The 18,138-nt window shown below is 45.5% G+C and overlaps 1 protein-coding gene across 2 annotated transcripts in view; it reads left to right on the top strand.

The window, feature by feature from the left end:
• The window catches only part of PTPRT (protein tyrosine phosphatase receptor type T), a 917,718-nt gene that overhangs the window by 766,262 nt on the left and 133,318 nt on the right, over positions 1 to 18,138 (top strand). For both annotated transcript variants that reach the window (XM_054697687.1, XM_054697683.1), the window contains exon 14: positions 14,510 to 14,645. In XM_054697687.1, the coding sequence (XP_054553662.1) occupies positions 14,510 to 14,645 (136 nt within the window). The remainder of the gene's footprint in view (positions 1 to 14,509; positions 14,646 to 18,138) is intronic.

The following is an 18,138-nucleotide window of genomic DNA, read 5'->3' as shown; positions in this document are numbered from 1 at the left end:
GGGGGATGTTGATACTTCCTACATAGCCAGCACCTGAGCCAGGAGCATAGGCCCGAAGTCCTCATGGTACCTTTCTCTCTCGGGATGTTCTCCTTAGACAAGAAGAAATCAGTCTCTAGTTCTATCCAAACTGCCATTAAATTCAGACATGGCAACCCAGACTCAGCTTCACCCCAGACTTCTCTTTCTCCCCAGTCAGTACTCACCAATTCTGACCAGGCCTGTCCCTAGAATCTCAAGTCTCTTCCTTCTTCTTCACTGCTGCCACCATATTCAAAACTCACAAAGTCCTGCGTGGATTAGTGGAACGGCTCCCCATCTGGCCAGACCCATTATCCAGAATCAAAAGTCAGCTCCGGAAAGCTCCCCAGACTTCCCTGTGCTTGGAGAGCAGGAATCAAAGGCTTCTCTTCACCATCTCCCCAACTTTATTTCTCCTATCATCCCGTGCTGCACTCGCACTGATAATATATCGGGGATCTGCCTTCTCACATTCCCCTCCCTTTGTTGAGACACCTCCCTTCCATGATTCTAAGGCCAAGTTCAGAGAGCATGATCTCTGCAAAGCCTTCCCTGGCCCCCACTGTTTCAGATGGACCTGGTCAACAGGCCAGGTGGGTCAGTGAACACAGAGGACCCTTCTCAGCCCTGAGTGAGGATCCCGCTCCAACATGGCATATCCACAGTATCAGCACATTGTCTCAGAGCTGTTTGGCTCCTGTCACCTCTTACCTTGTGCCCAGCACACACGTAGTGGTCATTCCCTGGCCATGTGCATGAGTGCACTAATAAATCAACAAGTGGAGACCATTGATAGAGCATGGGCCAGCATAGTGTGCTCCCCCACCCACTGCCTCCACTCCACGATGACCAGGCAGCTGGCTCAGCTCCCCATCTCCCTCGATGTCAGGCCAATGGTGAGACACTGAGCACAAGTGCTCCATCCGGTCATTATGCTCCATGAGTCCACCTGCCAGCTTTCCTGGGCACTGATTTTCTAGAACCTAGGAGATGGCTCTCCCACAAATCTGCTGGTCCAGCTCTGCTGAGTCTAATCCCTGGTGCTGGCCCACAAGAAGTTGGAGTGGGGCCAGGAAGCCTGGGCATCGCAGGACCTGATTGTGCAGTGGGGACAGTAGCACGTGCTACAAACACTCTGGACCTGGGCTTCTACATTCTCTACACTCCACGAACAGCAGAGCTCTTTGTCATTCATCCTTTGGGGAGGGGGATGATGAGCTTTTAGTACAGAACGCAATGATTCAGTGTTTCTACTTCCAAAAGCCAAGGGGCAGAGGCTAGAAGAAAGAAAACATGTTCACGGTAGATTTGGCTGGAATCTCAGCAATCGATGCTGCTCCCACTGCTGGCTTTATTACCTGTGCTCAGTTTCGCTGCACTAATCTGAATTCCGGGCTCCTTGTTTACCACCGTTCTCTCTGATCCTGCTCACGCTTCTACTAATCCTTCCTATAGGTTTCTCATTCCCTCCCGTGTGTCTCCTCTCCTTTCCAGGCCCTCTGGTGCTTACTCTAAAGTTACATGTTCTAGAAGCAGGATCAGGACAAAGCTGGACATATCTTTGCTTCTTCTCTCCCTTCCTGCCCCTTTGGGTCAGGTAATGTGGCCATCCCTCCCCTGGGGAATCAATTTGGCCACAGTCCATTAGAAAGAATTGAATTATGTGTTCTGAGTAAGAGCCTTTGGGACATCTTGGCCCCTGGTGCACCCTGCTCTGTTGTTCAGACAAATAAAGCCAGGACAGACTGTCCTTCGAGAAGCTTCTTGGTCTGCTCAGTCTGTGAATAAGCAGGACTCTCCCTCCTGTTCTCCATTTGGCCCCGACCTTTACTAGCACTTGACTTTACTTATGGAAGTGCTAAGACCTCCCTCCCATTTATATTGCATTCCCAGACTGCTTAGAAAGTGACTCAGCTTTAGCCTGGAGTTATGCATTGAATTGTATCCTCCAAAAATAAGTTGAGGTCCTAATCTTTTATTTAGAAAAAAGGGTCTTTGCAGCTGTAATAAGTTAAAATGAATCATGAGGATGGTCCTTACAAGGGGAAAACATCAAAGGAAGACAGTGACCAGCAAGAGAAGCACAGGCGGTGGGCAGGATTTGGAGTACAGGTGCCAAGCATTGCCGGCAGTGCCAGAAGCTGGGAAAAGAAAAGGAAGGATGAACCCCAAATATCAGTGTGGCTCTACTGGCACCTTGATTTCAGACTTTCAGCCTCCAGAATTGTGAGTCAGTAAATGTCTGTTGTTTTAAACCACTCAGGTTGTGGTCCCTTTTTTCCATGGCCCTGGGAAATGATTAATACTTGGGAACACAGTGATCCTGAGCTCCTGGCGGCAGGCAGGGTCCAGTGTCCAGAGCTGAGCCCTTACAGTGGGCAGACCTCAGGAGACCAGGGCAAGGAGACACATCCCAGGGAAACTTTGGTTCAGCCTGTCTCCCCGTGGGGTCTCCATTTTTCCTGTCATCTGCATTTGCTGCAGGACTGGTCTTTGCTTTGTAACTCTGCCTCCGGCATTGCATAGTCTTAGCATCTGTAGCTTGTCACACCCTGGCCTTGGCCTCTGCCTCACCTCCCAGGCTTCAGTAGCCTGTTCCCAGTATCCTGGCGTTTGACCAGTTGGTGATCCCTGGTTGTCTTGGGTGCTTGTCGCAGGCTGACTGCTGCTGAGGCAGCACATCTGTTCCACAGTCACCCTGACAGCCACAGCAAGAATTACAGTGCCTTATTTCACCGAGCATGATCCCTTTCAGCAACATCCATGTTGTTGCAAATTGCATGAGTTCATCTTTTTTGATCGCTGAGTAATATTCCATGGTGTATATGTACCACATCTTCTTGGTCTAGTCATCTATTTGGGGGCATTTGGTTTGTTTCCATAGCTTAGCCAGAAAGAAAAACAAAAATTCCAGATGGTCTCACTCATAGCAGGAATTTAGAAAATCTAAATAAGGGACCGGGAAAAAGACTAATTATAATAAAGTAAAAATCAAAATCAACAAGCAACTATAAATCAGAGACACACAGGGCAGGGGTGGGGGCAGGGAGAAGGAAGTAGGTTCTAAACAAGTGGGATGGGAATTGTATGGGGACTATAACCAAGATGAAAAATGATGTAAAAAAAATATAAAATTAAAAAATATATATTAAAAAAAGGAAAGAATTACAGTGCCTTCGCTGTGGCCACAAGCTCTCATGCTGGCCGCCTGAGATGGTCTGAAGGGACTATCATTTTGCCTCACGGCATCTGAAAGAATGTGTGTTCTCCTCTCTTACATCTGTTCTTCAGACTAAACCCTTAATCCCCAACGCAGGCCATGGGTGCTCCTCTCTGACTCGGCTAAGCTGCTGTGAGCCCCTGGGCTCCAGGCTCAGCGCACAGACTCCTGCCAGCAGGGACCAGTTCTGGCACTGAGCTGACAGCCTCATCCTCCTCATCAGCAGGACAGTTCTCCTCTGGCCCACAGGGAGTCAGGGTGGGAGGGAAGAAAGGAGGCCAGCAGGTGGTCTCAGGGATGCCCACGTGTTCCATATGCTGATGACAAGGCACTCCACTGTGCCTGCCCTCCTCTGGCCACGCTCTGCCTAGCACCCATCAGCCTGAGTGCTGGTATTTTATTTGCACACTCCCCTCACCCACTAAGTGATAAACTACCAGATAGTAGGGTCTTCTGAATTCCCTCAGTGCCCAGCACCTTGCTGCACCCAATGTCATTATAGCCCAGCACCACTCATAGGAGGCAATGTCGAGAACTTCTCTTTTGATAAGGCCAGCATGATAGGTCTCATCCATTTGAAGATTGCCTAGCTTTGTCTGGTTCCGTGGCCATGGGCTAAATTTTGTTTATGCCTAAAGTACAAGCATAGCTCCAGGCATAGGCTGATCCCTCACTGTGGATGCAGACAAACCAGCAGAATATGTTTTCCAAGGCCCAGGCTGCCTCCTGATCTGTCTTTTAGATTTGACTTCTGCCTCAGCCACAATTTGGTCTTTAACCTTAGCTGTGCCTTGACACCTAAGCCAGTCTACAGAATGCATCCACCCCTGGGCTCTTAGTAGTTCTTGGAAACTCTTGCCATTACTACCTCATCTGGTCACAGGCTAGGGTCATGGCGCTTGTGCTCTAGTGCCTCCTAAATATGAGAGAGAGCAGTTGAGCCCATGGGGAGGTACAGAAGGATTCCCAGCCCATTAGTGATGAAGCCCTGGACTAAGCATGCCCCATAAGGGATGTGTCAGTAATGGTAATGCCTGGCATCAACTGGGAAGGGCTTGTCTTCCATAGGAATTGTGCTAAATTCCAAATGCATTAAAAATATTTCAGAAGAAAGGAGCCTTCTTGAGCCCAAAAGAGGTTCCTCCTAAGGGTCTTATATAGTCACTTTCCTCCTGTGTGTAACATGATGGAATTGGAAATTAACTTGCACAGAGCATGTGCTGTGCAAAACAAACCACATGTTATCCAGGTCTGGACACTGACTGGGACCACATAGAATCAACACAGTGGGGCATTTTTACTTGTGTGTCTGGAGTGCTTTCCAACAATCAATTAAAGCTATTCCCATCTCAAGGGTGCTACCCTCCATTTAAGACTGAAAACCAGGGCAACCTCTGTCAGCAATATTTAGCCATTTTCTTTGGATAGGCTGTGATGAAGTCAATTTTGCCTGTAAGGCTGGGTAATACTGAGAGAGTGTGGGATGTTAGAAACCTGTATCTTCTTTACACCTAACTCAGTCCTTATTAAATGGTTTTCCCCAGCAAAGGGGGAGCGATCTTTGACAAACCCATGTCTCTGTAGTGTTTCCAGCTACTTGACATTGACTCTGAGTTAAATCTGGGCTAAAAGCAATTACTGTCATATGATGAATTGAGGCAATTTATTTATTACTTGAGAAACATTCTAGGTGATGTCACTTAGGCGAATGATGGAATAATCCTTCTCAAGTACTCCATTATCAACCAGATCCGGTGAGGGAGGTACTCACTGTTCTGAGATGTGGGGGAGGTCGTTAGCAGTTTTTAAAAATTAGTCATCGTGAGATCAAAGAAAGGGTGTTGGAAATAAAGCAGAAAACACTCACCTAAATTTGAGTAAAGCTGATCTCCCTGGGGAGTTATATGGCAGCTTTGGTTGCTAAATATCAAGGAAAACCCAGAGATTAATAATAAAACTAAACCCAATCTATTAAGTGTTTGGAGATGGTGGTTGATATACAAGGAAAGTGAAACGGATGAGGGAACTTAAGTTAAAAAGGTCAAGTTTAAATATCATTTGAGCAAGTCTGTATAATTTGACCCATATAACAAGATTCACATGACATGTTCATCAATCCCTTAGATATTAGAATAAGATATGTGGGTGAGAGAGCAGGAGGAGAGATTATCTTCAAGAAACGCAGGTAAAAAGTAGAACTGCATGATCCAGCAGGTGGGAAACTCAGCAGGGACAGGATAAATATGAAGATATCTTTTTTTTTTTTTAAAGATTTACTTATTTATTTATACAAGCACTGGGTACAGTCAGAAGCGCTGGAGGGTGAGAGAATTCACCAGAGCCAGAGCAGGGAGCAGAGCAGGCAGAAGGACCAAAGTACACTGCTGAGGGGAGCAGCGGGTGACAGGAGAGGTCTGCGCGCCATGTGGACCCTCCTCCAGTGGCCGGGGAGCGGCTGGGGATCGAACCAGCATTGCAGAGGCTGCAGGCAGCTTCGCAACCCAGCGCTCAACCACTACACCACCAGGGAGGACCTGAAGATATATTAATCCTCCTGGTCAAGATGATTCTAGATCCCCTAAATACAAGTCTGCTTCTTTCTTCCACATAGTTGAGAAAAGACAGCCAGATGTCTCTGCTGAACAATCTCTCCATATCAGAATGGTGACAGAGTAGTCAAGGCGTTTGAAGAGAGGAAACTCTGTACCAGACTTCAAATCCAAGCTCTACCACTTGCTACTATTACTCATTAGGGTTTAGTTTCCCCATCTTAGAAATGGGTATATTGATAGAACCTCCTTCATAGGGTTGTATTGAGAATTAAAAGAGGTATTATGTAAAGGGCTTCAAGCAATGTAGTAAAAGCTCTAAATATGTGTTCACTCTTTATTATTAATATTCCAGTTTTGCATACTGGAATATGGTATTGGTCAGATAGCCTCACTCTTCTGTTGCCACCTTCTGGATACAGCCCAGGTTAGCAGCAGGCTGTCCTGAAAGCCAGCCACAATTTCTCCCACGTGGCCTTGACTTTGCTGAAATTAAGATACAGTACCGGGCATTTCTCTGATTGACAAGTCCATATATGTCTCAGATGTGGCAAAGAGGTAAACCTAACATTGCTTGTTCACAGGAAAGCCATGCTGGCCCAGGGCCCATTCCGTCTCATGTCCATCCTTTGTTCTTCACCTGCTGTGCTGGGGCTTGCAGGGGACCCCACAGGCTGTGTTTTCTGGGCCCCATGTCAGTTGGCTTCTGGCTGTGGCCAATAGAGACAAGAACTGTAGAGCAAGAAGGAGGTGAAACCTCCTCCCTACCATTCCAGTTCTTTTGGAGTTTTCAGAGTTTTAGTTTCTGTTGAATGACCCTGACCTCTAAGCCTGATGACCTCTCCACTGTCCTTGGCATCCCAGTCTGGACTGGGTAAGGGATCCTAATGGTAAGGGCTGCTGGCCTCTGGGTTGTCTCGCCATCCCCTCCTGATCCCTGTGTACCAATTTTATGGTAAAATGTGCTCCATTTTAAGTGTTTAGGTGGTTCCTTTTCCTGGTTGGATGCTGACTGATATAGAACTCTGCTGGTTTCTAGTGATTGTTCCTTCCTTCAGTAAATGGGAAGTGAAAAAAAAAATCTGATTTAATCATCCAGTCTATATTTTCCCCCCTGTATCAACATCACACTTATTTGTGTGAAATATCTGGAATCCACATTTTCCATTAAAAAAAAATGTCAGCAACAGCATTTGTTTCTCCCCAGGCTTCTTGCACCCCTCCTGTTCGCTACAATTTCAATCCTCAAAGACTGCCAAAGCAGTTCATGATCACAATTACAAATGCTCTAAATGCCTTGGGATGTAATTTGTAAAGTCTAGAGGCTTGAATCTAATGAAGTATCCAGATGCTTCCCTACCAACTACTTTTCCTATCTTGGACTTCAGTTCCATCTTAAAAATAGCCTACTGTTCTGAGAATTCACTTCCAGCAAAATCAAGAGTACGTACCTGACTTTAGAAAAGCCGGAAAGTTGCCCAGCTTCCTCATCTTCTCCCTGTTGCTTCCTCTTGGCAAAAGCCCCCATAATCAGAGATGCCTGCAATGCTTAAAATCCTCACTGGCATAGAAGTAGCGGCTTAGAGTCAGGGTTTCAAAGGTTTTCTCTACTGGGTGCCCGATGCATGCAAAGCCAGAGTTAAGACCAAGAAACTCTTCAACAAAAGAAGTCATTAAGTAGACAGGGTGAACTGCCAGCACGGTGAGATTTGGGGATAATATGCCCTTGGATCGCTAAATACGACTGTGTTTTCAGGAGTGCAGCTTTCGGGAATTGTGTGCCCCGGAGCCGGCTTCCTTTCTTTACCATCAGCCATGAACACCAGCATGGGTTATGCTTCTGGCGGGATTCACTTGGTTTTATCAGTTGCAATTAGATGTTCTTTATCTGTGGCTTCTATTTTTGCTCCATATCTTTTCAGGGGAAATTCTCTCAAGGAAAGCTATAGAATTGGGCCTGTAGCCAGTGAAAACACTTTGAGAATGAATCATTAATCCCTTGGTACCAAAGTATGTCATTAAACCATCTAGATGAAAGCCTGATACAGGCCTTGCCTGTTGGAGGTCTGTGAAGTGAACCCCTAGAGAGATGCTACCTGCCTGCATCCTGGGATCAGAAAAACCCAGGCAGCAGGTTGCAAGGAAGCATCACCCTAGCACCTGCAGTGTACCCACAGTCTATTGACAAAAAAAAAAAATAAACCCTACAGCCACCCTAGAACCAAGTTCCAAAGTCATGCCATCATGCTGCCACAGTGTGAGCAGTTCCACTGAATTTATCATGCATTTTCATTTCAGATGTTATATTTGATCCTTAGAAAATCCCTTTGAACTTGGTGTTTGCTCTCTGTTTTGCAAATGAAGGTAACAACTTTGATCAAGATCATATCACCAGGTTCTGATGGAGCCCAAGGCAAGCCTGTGTGTTTCTGACTTGAAGCCCTTTGCTCTTGAGCAATCTCATTAAACCGTGGCATCTCCCCATCAAAAGGAGTGCAAAAGGTCATGTCATCCCCTCTGCTGGGTGGGAGGCCACTCCATTCTCAGACAATGCCCTTCCCTCTCGATGACACATTCTCTGACCTCTGTGGGTAACGAGGAGGGTTGGAAGATGGACTGGGTGGGAGACCCATGGCTCAAAGGATAATGGGGAGAATGTCTCTCACCCAGAGTATGGGTATCACTGGAATCAAGGGATGCTGAGTTAACGTGTGAGGAAGGGTCAGTAGTAGAGCAGAAAGTGAGCATCCCATGAAAATGAGGTATGGAGGGCTTGTTTAAGCATCCAGGAAGCTCAGGAGGTGAGAACAGGTAGTGACAGGGTAGGAAGTAAAAGGAGAGCTAACTCTGCAATGGGACCCAGAACTATGACTGCTTACATGCTCCTCCTGACACTACCATGCTGCAGCATAAAGGCCTGGACTCAAACCTCAGCTGGATAACTGTTACTCTTTAAAACCTTCCCACGTGTTGGCCCTAATCTAGCCATATCTACCCATGGCTGTTAATTCTGTTAAACCTTTGAAATTAAAGGAACCAACAATCCTACTGCATCTTCCACTGTGATCCTTCAACTTTTTGGAGGCACGGATTAGGTGTCACTTGACTCTTGCCTTCTCTATGCTGAAAAACCCTGATTCCTGCTAATATTCTTCCAAAGTCAATGATTTCTGAACCTCGGTGTGTACCTCAGTGACCTAGAGATCCTATTAAAATGCAGATGCCGCTTCAGTAGATCTAGGATGGGGCCCAAAAGTCTGTGTTTGTGATGTGCTCCCAGGTAATGCTTCTGGTCTTTGTACTACACTTGCATGTCAAGGCTCTTGGCCCATCTTCAACCTGGAGGTCTCCACAACTGTACAAGCCTCTAGTACTGGTAATCTGACTAGTGTGGAATAGAGCATTGCCCTGATTGGATCTCAGGGCCATTGGATCTCTTGGGAAGGAAAATCAACTGGGATGTTTATTTGGTGGCACGGGAGATGATAGGGATGCAGAAGTTGGTGACGGGGCCCTATATGGAGTAAGTATTGAGAGCAGAGGATAGACTTCAAGAGACCAAGAGCTATACCTTGGGCACAGGTTTCCATATGTAAGAGTGAAGAGGTAGCATATTGAAAGTCAAATGTGGACTCTGGACTGGAGCTAGGAGGAGACTGGATTCTAAGCTGCCATAGCTTTTGTAGAAAGAGTAGAGGCAGCAGCAGCTGCTTTGGGAGGACGGGCTCAGCCTTTGGGAGTGCTCAGAGCACTCAGGGCACAGCTGGTCGGGGTAGAGGGTTGGGCATGCAGATTCATGTTGGAGACAGTAGCCTCCTGTCCATGCAGACTGAGTTCACAAGATTGTTTTGGATGACTACATCACACAGGGGACTCCAACAGAGCCTGAAAGCTGTCCAGTTGGATAAATCTACCACCTAGTGCCTAGTTGCCAGATCTGATTTACTTGGACTAGTCTCAGGTTGGCTTCCAGCAGAGGGCAGAGATGAAGAGGGTACATCCAAGTCCCTCCCCCTTCTCCCAGTTCTCAGAATCCTGGTCCCGGCTGAATAGACAAAAATCACCTTGGTCCGGAAACCTTTTTGAAGGGATTGGGGATTGATAGTTTGACTGTTGTGAAAAGCGTGAGGTTATGGCAAAAGTAATCCAACAGGAAAGAATTCCTGTTCTATGTCTCTGAAAAGATCCCTTGGATTTCCAGCCAGTGAGTCAGATGGTCAACCTTCTCTATGGAACCATTACTTTAACAACAACTCCATCATTGTTCACTACACACAGAATCCCAGCTCTAAAATTCACTAGTTATGTGACCTTGAACAGGTCACTTGACCCTTTTGCGACATTCCCTAATCTGCCGAAGAGGGAAAATAAAGTGAACACCTTCTGTGTTGAGTTTTGTGGAGACTAAATTACATAATGTAAGAAAAGTACTTAGCACATTGCTCAGCACTCAGTCTTCAGTCAGTACATTTAAGCTGTTTTTGAAAAGTACTAGTAATTAAGCTTCTGTTTGATGAGGTGCTCCATGTTTGCCTGAGACAGATGATCACTTTGCCAGAAGGCCCCATCATTCGCCACCCCTGATATGCTCCCCTATAAATCTTATCACAGTCTGATCTGCTCCATTGAGCTCTTTTAATGTAGCCCCAGAACACACTTCTGACTGTTCATAAGGACTAACCCACCTCTGTCTCTCCCACCTTCCCTGCTCTCAGATGTACAAGCCACATGTGAATGCTGTTTGGCCTTTGGTCCCAGAGCCCTGTATCACCTTTAAACATTCTCAGCACACTCCCTTCACACACAGCCCTAGTAGCTAGAACAGGTGCCCTTTAAAGGGTCTGAAATAAGAGTAGGACTTGCCATGTTGCGGAGCAGCCCACATTCCTGTGTCTGAAAACCAGCTGTACCAGCCAAGCGTGACTCCTCCTAATAACTTCCATATAGTCTGTGATTTCAGCTCAGATACCTGTTGACTGAACTCATTGGTTTATCCAAACCACTGGCCTCTGGCCTTCCAGACAGTGTCCCTGAAGCCCCTGGATATTCCTCTGCAACCCTCAAGGATGTCCTAATATGGTTGATGGTCACAACCTTGGAATATACCTGGGAATGAATCTCTAATGCTCATACAAGATCTTCATTTTGCTTTGGGTTTGGAGCTTGATTCTACACTAGGAGCAGCATTTGACACAGCTGATTACTCCTTCCTTTATCAAACTTCTCTTGGTCCCTGGTCACTCTTCTGGCTTTTTTCTCACCTGTCTGGCCACTTGTTCTCTGTCTCCCCTGCAGTTTGTCTTCCTCTGCCCATTCACTAAACATTGCAGACTCTCAAGTCTCCATCTAAGCCTGCTACTGAATTCACTCTTTATTCTCTCCATGGGTCACTTACTCAGACCTCTTTTTGGAGCTCCAGATCTGAATTTTAAACTGTCTACTATTCTAGAGGATTTATCAAGCTCAAATTATCCCAAACATCCCTGTTTTAGTTTCCCTCTAAATCTGTTCTGTTTCCTGAACTCATAAACAACACCATCATTCACCTTGTTATAAGAACCAAAGATGGGTCATCCTCAACAGTTCTCTCTCCTTTATTCCCCATAGCTAATCCATCAACAGACTAGATAGGTAGATAGATACATAGATAGAGAGAGAGATACCTTTTTTATTGTTATAGCGCCACTGCCGTCACTTGAGCAACTATCCTTTATCAAAACTCTTCTCTCCAAGCCACCTGCCTTCACAATGAATCTGGAATGACCTGTTGCAAATACAGATCTGACCAAATCATTGCTCTGTGGACAACCCCTAAATGGCTCTCTGTGTTTATGGGGGATACAACAGAAACTCTCACTGTGACTCAGTGTCAGCCGAGACCGGCTGCCCTCTCCAGCTTCTCTCCCCATACTCTCCCTGCTTTCTCATCCTCGTGACACTGTATTTCCTTCAATTCTTGAATGCACCAGGCTCCTCACGCAGCCTTCGTCAGTGCTGGCTCCTCTACTGCTCCTATGTGCTCCCCTCCTGCTCCCTTCGCCTAGTAATTGCTGTTGTCCCTTGGCGCTCACCCACCAGCCACTTTACTTCCTCTCAGAAGTGATTCATCTCCATACTAGGTACTTTCCACATGTCATGTGCCTCTCGTCCCAATCCTTAACAGAGTTGACAACTTACTATTATTGATTCTTGGTTTATTAAACCTATCCCCTGAGCCCCACCCACCACCAGTTGTAGGTTTGTTGAGAGCAAAACTGAATCTGTTTGCTTTCCACTGCATTACCAAATGTCTGTATTGTTGTATTGTGGGTGCTTATGAGTATTTATTGAAAGGATAAAATGTGAAGCGCACTCCTAGGATAATAGGAGCCTCTGCAGGGCCCCTTTATCTTTGCACCCCCAATCTCTAGAATGGATCTTGTAGCAGCACTAAGTAAACTTTAGCGATACCAGTGAGTGAATATTCCAGAGCTAGCTCTCCCTCCAAATCCAAAACAAAAAACAGCCTCTGGCTGTATTGAGAGGAATCTTGGTACACCTGGACTAGAAATCTCTCAGAAACCATGTCTCCAAACTGGGAAAGGGGAAAGGAGGCTACTCAGAATGAGACCCAGCTATTCAGCACTGTGCTATGTGAAACCAGAGCTGCCAAGCAGGCGGTTGACTAACTCCCTAAGGAACTGCTAGGCTAAAGATCAGCAGACCATACTCAGTCCCAGGATTTGATGGACTGGTCTTGCCTTTAGCTGATGAAGGGAACTAAATAAAATCCTCCATCCATAAGTCCTTCCAGGAGGAGGCCTCTGACCCCATAGTAGGCATAGTTTAGCACACAGTACATGGGAAATCAGGAGCAAATTAATGAATGATTGATGAATAAATGAAGCAAGCAACTGTGGTTCACTAGCCTCTATGTCATTTAATAATCATCTGTTAACCAACAATTATGAGGGAGGCCAATGCTAGAAGCTGACATTAGAGAGATGAATAGTATGTGCATGCTGTTCTGGAAGACTCTCTGTGTTCTCTAGGGAGACTTGACTCAAGTAAACCCAGCTTAGCTAAGTTACAAGAGAGACTGGGGCAAGTGCTCTGGCAAAGGAAACAGTTGATGCTTTTAAGCAAGAAGAGGAGATGCATCATTGTGCTGGAGGGCTGTTCTTAAACATCACAAACATCGGTGAGCTTGGGGAATCAGAACCATAGCTTATGGGCATTAGCCTTCCTTCAACTCAGCTGAGTTCTGTGAACACATGGCTGAAAAAAGGAGAAACTCAATTTAGTTCCATGAGAACAAATGTGTGTGGGCAGAGATGTCATTCCTTCAGCTAAACATTGAACAACCACAAACATTAAGGGAACACCTATTACGAGCCAGGCTCTGCACTAACTTGAGGAAACAAAGATAAAAGAGGCGTAATGTTGCCCCTGAGGACCTTGCAGACCACTGGAGGAGACAGATGGGGAAAGAAATAACTAATAATACTGGAACACAGGGGGATGTGCAAAGTGTTGCAGAGCATTATCAGAATTTAGAGAAGAGAGCACGGAGCTCTCCCAGAGGCAAAGTCAACAAAAGAGGATGCAGTCTCTGAGGAAGGATGGGCAGGTGCTGATATAGCAAAAAGTCAGGGTGGGTCAGGAAGATGATTCTTTAGATTTAAGCCACCTCTCACAACACAGCATCAATGGGAATATGAAAAGCAGTGGGAAGAAATTTACTTAGGGTGTTGGAACACCCTCCAGAAGTGATCATGTACATGCCCACAAGGGCAATTGCCTCTGCTCCCTGGCATCCTGTTGGAAGGGGCCAAGCTGGGCATTCTGTTGCTATTCCTGCTGTGGCATTAGCTCTGGGAGAGGGGCATGGTGGGACTAGTCAAAGTTTGTGACTGTTGAGACTAGATTTACAGTCAGAGAACCTTAGAATCATGCCCCTGACCTTTCTCAGAAGCTTTGTGACTGAGCAAGTTTTCTCGGTTTCTCATCTATAAAATGGAAAGAACAGTGTCTGATTTTTGGAACATTTATGAGGACTGACCAAGATGGACCCATGAAGTGGTCCAGCACGGAGCAGAGGATGTTATATGTCCTCTGCCTTACTCCATCGGGAATGGAGTCAGTGAGTTAATACTGAGCAGAACATGAGCCATCAGTACCAAATTCCAGAAATGGAATTAGTCAGTGACAAGTGTCTTTTGACCTGGACATTTGCCTTTACTATACTAAATTTCTGCCAACCATTTGTTTCCTATAAGTCACTTAGCAAAATTTCATGTGTTGATTTTTAAAAATCCAGTGCTTTTACTTGTGCTATCATAATATAAAGCTGCTCTTTTCACTAATTACTTGAAATAATAAAGTAGAATTTAGAAAAATTTATGTGAATCCAAGAGCTGGAACTGTAATTCCCTGGTTGGATCATAGAGACAAAGTACACCCCGGTGACTCACTGAAGGACAATGTCCCATCCCAGTATGTATAATTTGGACACTTAGATTTCTCTGCATCTCAATTTCTTCATCTGCAAAACACAATAAAATAACTTCAACCTCACAAGGTATAAACCTCAAAGGATGAAGAGGACAAGGTATCTAACGTCTTAGCACAATGTCTGGCATATAGTTAGTGCACAATAAATGGAAGTGGTTGTCATTAAAATTATTATCTAGCCTCGTATGTAGGACTTTTCAACACCTTTCTCTTTCCCTTTTCCTAGGAGCCTCTACTCAGAACTCTAACACAGTAGAACCAGAAAAGCAGGTGGACAACACTGTGAAGATGGCCGGTGTGATCGCGGGCCTCCTCATGTTCATCATCATTCTCCTCGGTGTGATGCTCACCATCAAGAGGAGGTGAGTCTCCTTTGCTTCCCTACAGACTCTGCTGACCCCAAGTGGCCCCATCATTGCCCGTGTCTAGGATCTTGCTCTGTCTATCACTTCCGAGCAGGAACCTTCCAATATGATTGCTGAGGCCTCAAGTACTTGAGCCAATGGTGGCTCATTGAGTTGGTGTCTGAAGGTGTGTGTGCCTGCTTAGTGAGTGACCCTGAGATGGGGCCAGTGACTCCTATGGCGGGGCCACCTTGGTGTACCATGGATTTCATGTAATGACTATGACATGAGTCTTCTCAGCATCCACTGCTCTGTCGTAATTGGTCATCATTAAGATAACTGGGGACCCCCAGGAACACAGATGAATCTGGAAATTCAGATGTAGGAAAGTAATGCCTCACCTGCCTTACCTCCATTCATCCCTGATCTCCCTTTGGGCAAGCTGCAGCATCCCAGGCTGCCCTTTGCAGAACAGGGATAAAGCCTTTAACAGTGTAAGAGTCTCCAGGGAAGGCTCCTGCGTAGCCTACTTCCCACTAAACATTTCCAACTAGATTGTTGCCATTTGTCATCTCTCAAAAGTCTGTCTACCTGGACACCTCTGATCAGCTGACAGCTATATCACATCTTGCGTGTTTGCTCTAGCCTATATTGCTCATGAAAGCTGGATAGATTCCTCTCATCCCCATTGTGGTGAGATTCTCCCTTATCACCACACTGCCATCTTCTGTTTATGAGACATTCACAAGGCCTGGGGACAACACAAGAGAATGGCAGAGGGAAAGTGTTCATCCTGAAAAGCTGATGAATACCAGCTACTAGTGTCCCTTAAGAGCACTGCCTACTCTTCCAGGGCATCCTCCTGCCCAGCTATCCTTGGCCCCTGATCTGGAACCATGTGTCCATACTCACAGCTACCTCCACATCTTCTCCATCACTATGCCCGGATCCCAACTTTGGTCTCCGCCTTCCCACTCCCCCATTCCTCCAGAGCAAACAAAACACTTCAGTGCATTATAATTATGTGTACTGCAAGGTGCCCTGCCCCAGTTCAGTGATGTTTATGTTGGATGAACTACCTAACATCTCATCCTGAAGCTCTTGGTTTGGGTATCACAGAGCTCAGGGTACCTCAGTTATGAGGACTTGCTCCCATGATTAGGACAGAAAGTGCTCATGAAGCCTGCTCCCCACCAGAACAGAGGGACAGAATGTCCCAAAGACAAATATCAGCTTCTGCCTAAGGAGTCACGTGGATATAAATGTAGGAAGTTAAAAAAAAGACAGTGTCCCCTATTTCCAGTCATCAGTAGGACAAAAATCCTGGGGTCCCCATTATACATGCAGTTAGTCTTCTCCCTGCTAGCTTGGCCCCAGAATGTTCCTGTGTCTCTGTGTTCTGTCCTGAATCAGGCAGTCCACCCTCTGACCAGGCATCTGATGAGTAGGACCTTGTCCTTTCTTGACATCATTAGCCTTAGAGAATCACTCCTTTCCTTAGGCCGCTAGCAGAATGACCTAGAGTTAAGGTTCTTAGCAATCTACTCATTCAGTGTTGGAGAGAGTAGAGGGAGGGGACGATATTATGTAAATATTGGGGGTCAAGAGCCCCCAACGGGTTAATATCAGTACTACATTATCATCATCATCATCATCATCATCATCCATAAAACGTGGCCATATTGTGTGTCCCAGTGACTTGCTATTAGATGAAGTCAAACACAATATGTAATTTACCAGGAGGCAGTAAGCACATTACTCACATAAGATCATTGATGTGTTTCTGAAAGTCGTAGGCACATTGGAAGCATAGGTGAGTTTGGGATTGTCTACCTGGACAAAGTAACCAATTTAATAGATTTGCTTTCTTCTTTGATAGACCTGAAATGTTCTCATTCTTTGCCACTGATTTGTAAGTCAGATACGCTCTTCCAATTTTGCTCTTTCTAAAGCCTGGCTTAACCCACGTCACCATCGTCTGTAAGCTTGTGAAGAAAATTTCACTTCCTTCTCAACAGCTATTTCTGAAATGTGTGACTTTTGTGGAGGGAAGAAAGGGTTTTTTTTTTTCCAGGGTGGGAACAAGCATAAAGCGAGTACTTTGTATGCTTTTAACCTCTCCTGCATGTCTTCATCAGCTCTCAACTCTATCAAAATTGTCCATAGACCCAACCAGCAGACATCACATGATCACCATTTCTTCCCAAGAGGCAAAACTCAGATGTGCTTGCAGGGGCTGGGGCAGGAGTGCAGCGTACTGATCAGGGTTTACATGTGTGGCATCTTATTGAGAAAATGAGACATTCTGCTGACCTAGTTGATAGTAGTGATTTACAGATGAGTATGGGAGAAGAGCGAGATTAAACATGGACCTACATTCTTTCCATTAGCTTACAGTTTTCTTGTGTCTCAAGATGCCCCCAAAGTACAGTGAAAGGCTGGGTGGAAGCCTTCACCTCTTCAGACCTGGCCCCATAAACAAATATAGGGGAAACCTCATCGGTTAATTGAGTCTGTCACTTACTGCTGTCCAGAATGCTGTCCATAGTTTCCTAAAAGGAACAAGTTTTAAAGGAGAAGAAAGCCCTGAATAACAGGCAAGTCATCCCAATGCAGACTTTGCCTTCCCACCTGTGAGACGCAGCAAAGTCATGTGGCTGTTCTGATGCTCACATGGGATAATTCTTGGGTCAAGCTTTGTTCCCTGTACCTACCAAAGGATCACAATGCACAAGATCAACAGGGACATTCATCTTGCACATGACCATTGACTGTACCATGCCAGCCATTGCTAATACGCCATCTGCTATTACCATGTTACCTGTTGGCATTGCTATCAGTAATGCTATTGCTATGGTTGCTATTACCATCTTCACTATTCTGTTAAGATGCTAAAGGCACTGGCCTAATGAGTTTGTTCATTCTCCATTTAAACTGCTGCCATATTCTGATTTCAATCCTATGAATAATCAGTCATAGAAGAGACTGTTGGTACTCCTGTTTTTTTAGAAAAGAAAACTGAGGTTCGAAAATATATATGAGTTGGCCAAGGTCTTAGGCATCGCTGAAAAGCAAACCAAGGTTCTATGATTCCAGACCCCATGTTGTTCCCTTCTAATCTATCAGTCCTTGGAAACTGATAGAAAATAAATGAATCCTGGTCTAGGCAATAAGCACTCCAGCTTCTGGTATCGTTTTCCATTATTCTCTGCCTTTGTGCATGCTATTACCATGAACAAATGTCTGGACATTTCTCTTTAGCTACAAGTTTCCTATCACTCTCCGATCTTCATCACCAAGCCCCTGAATATAGGTCTTCCAAGTGTTACCTCATCCATCAAGTCATCCCACAAGCCACCCACCCCAGAAACATCCAGCGACATACACCTGCACACACAGTCCTTCAGTTGTGTATTTATTACACTACCTGGTGGTTTTGCCAACTCAAAATGGAAATGACCTGGGAGAGAAGGTTCTTCTGCTTTTGCTTTTTCTCACCAGAATTACCCTT

The sequence above is a fragment of the Talpa occidentalis genome, unplaced genomic scaffold (genome assembly GCF_014898055.3).
Source record: "Talpa occidentalis isolate TD23 unplaced genomic scaffold, MPIMG_talOcc4v2.1 talOcc4.10, whole genome shotgun sequence".
Lineage (NCBI taxonomy): Eukaryota > Metazoa > Chordata > Mammalia > Eulipotyphla > Talpidae > Talpa > Talpa occidentalis.
This window is presented reverse-complemented; position numbering and strand designations above follow the sequence as displayed.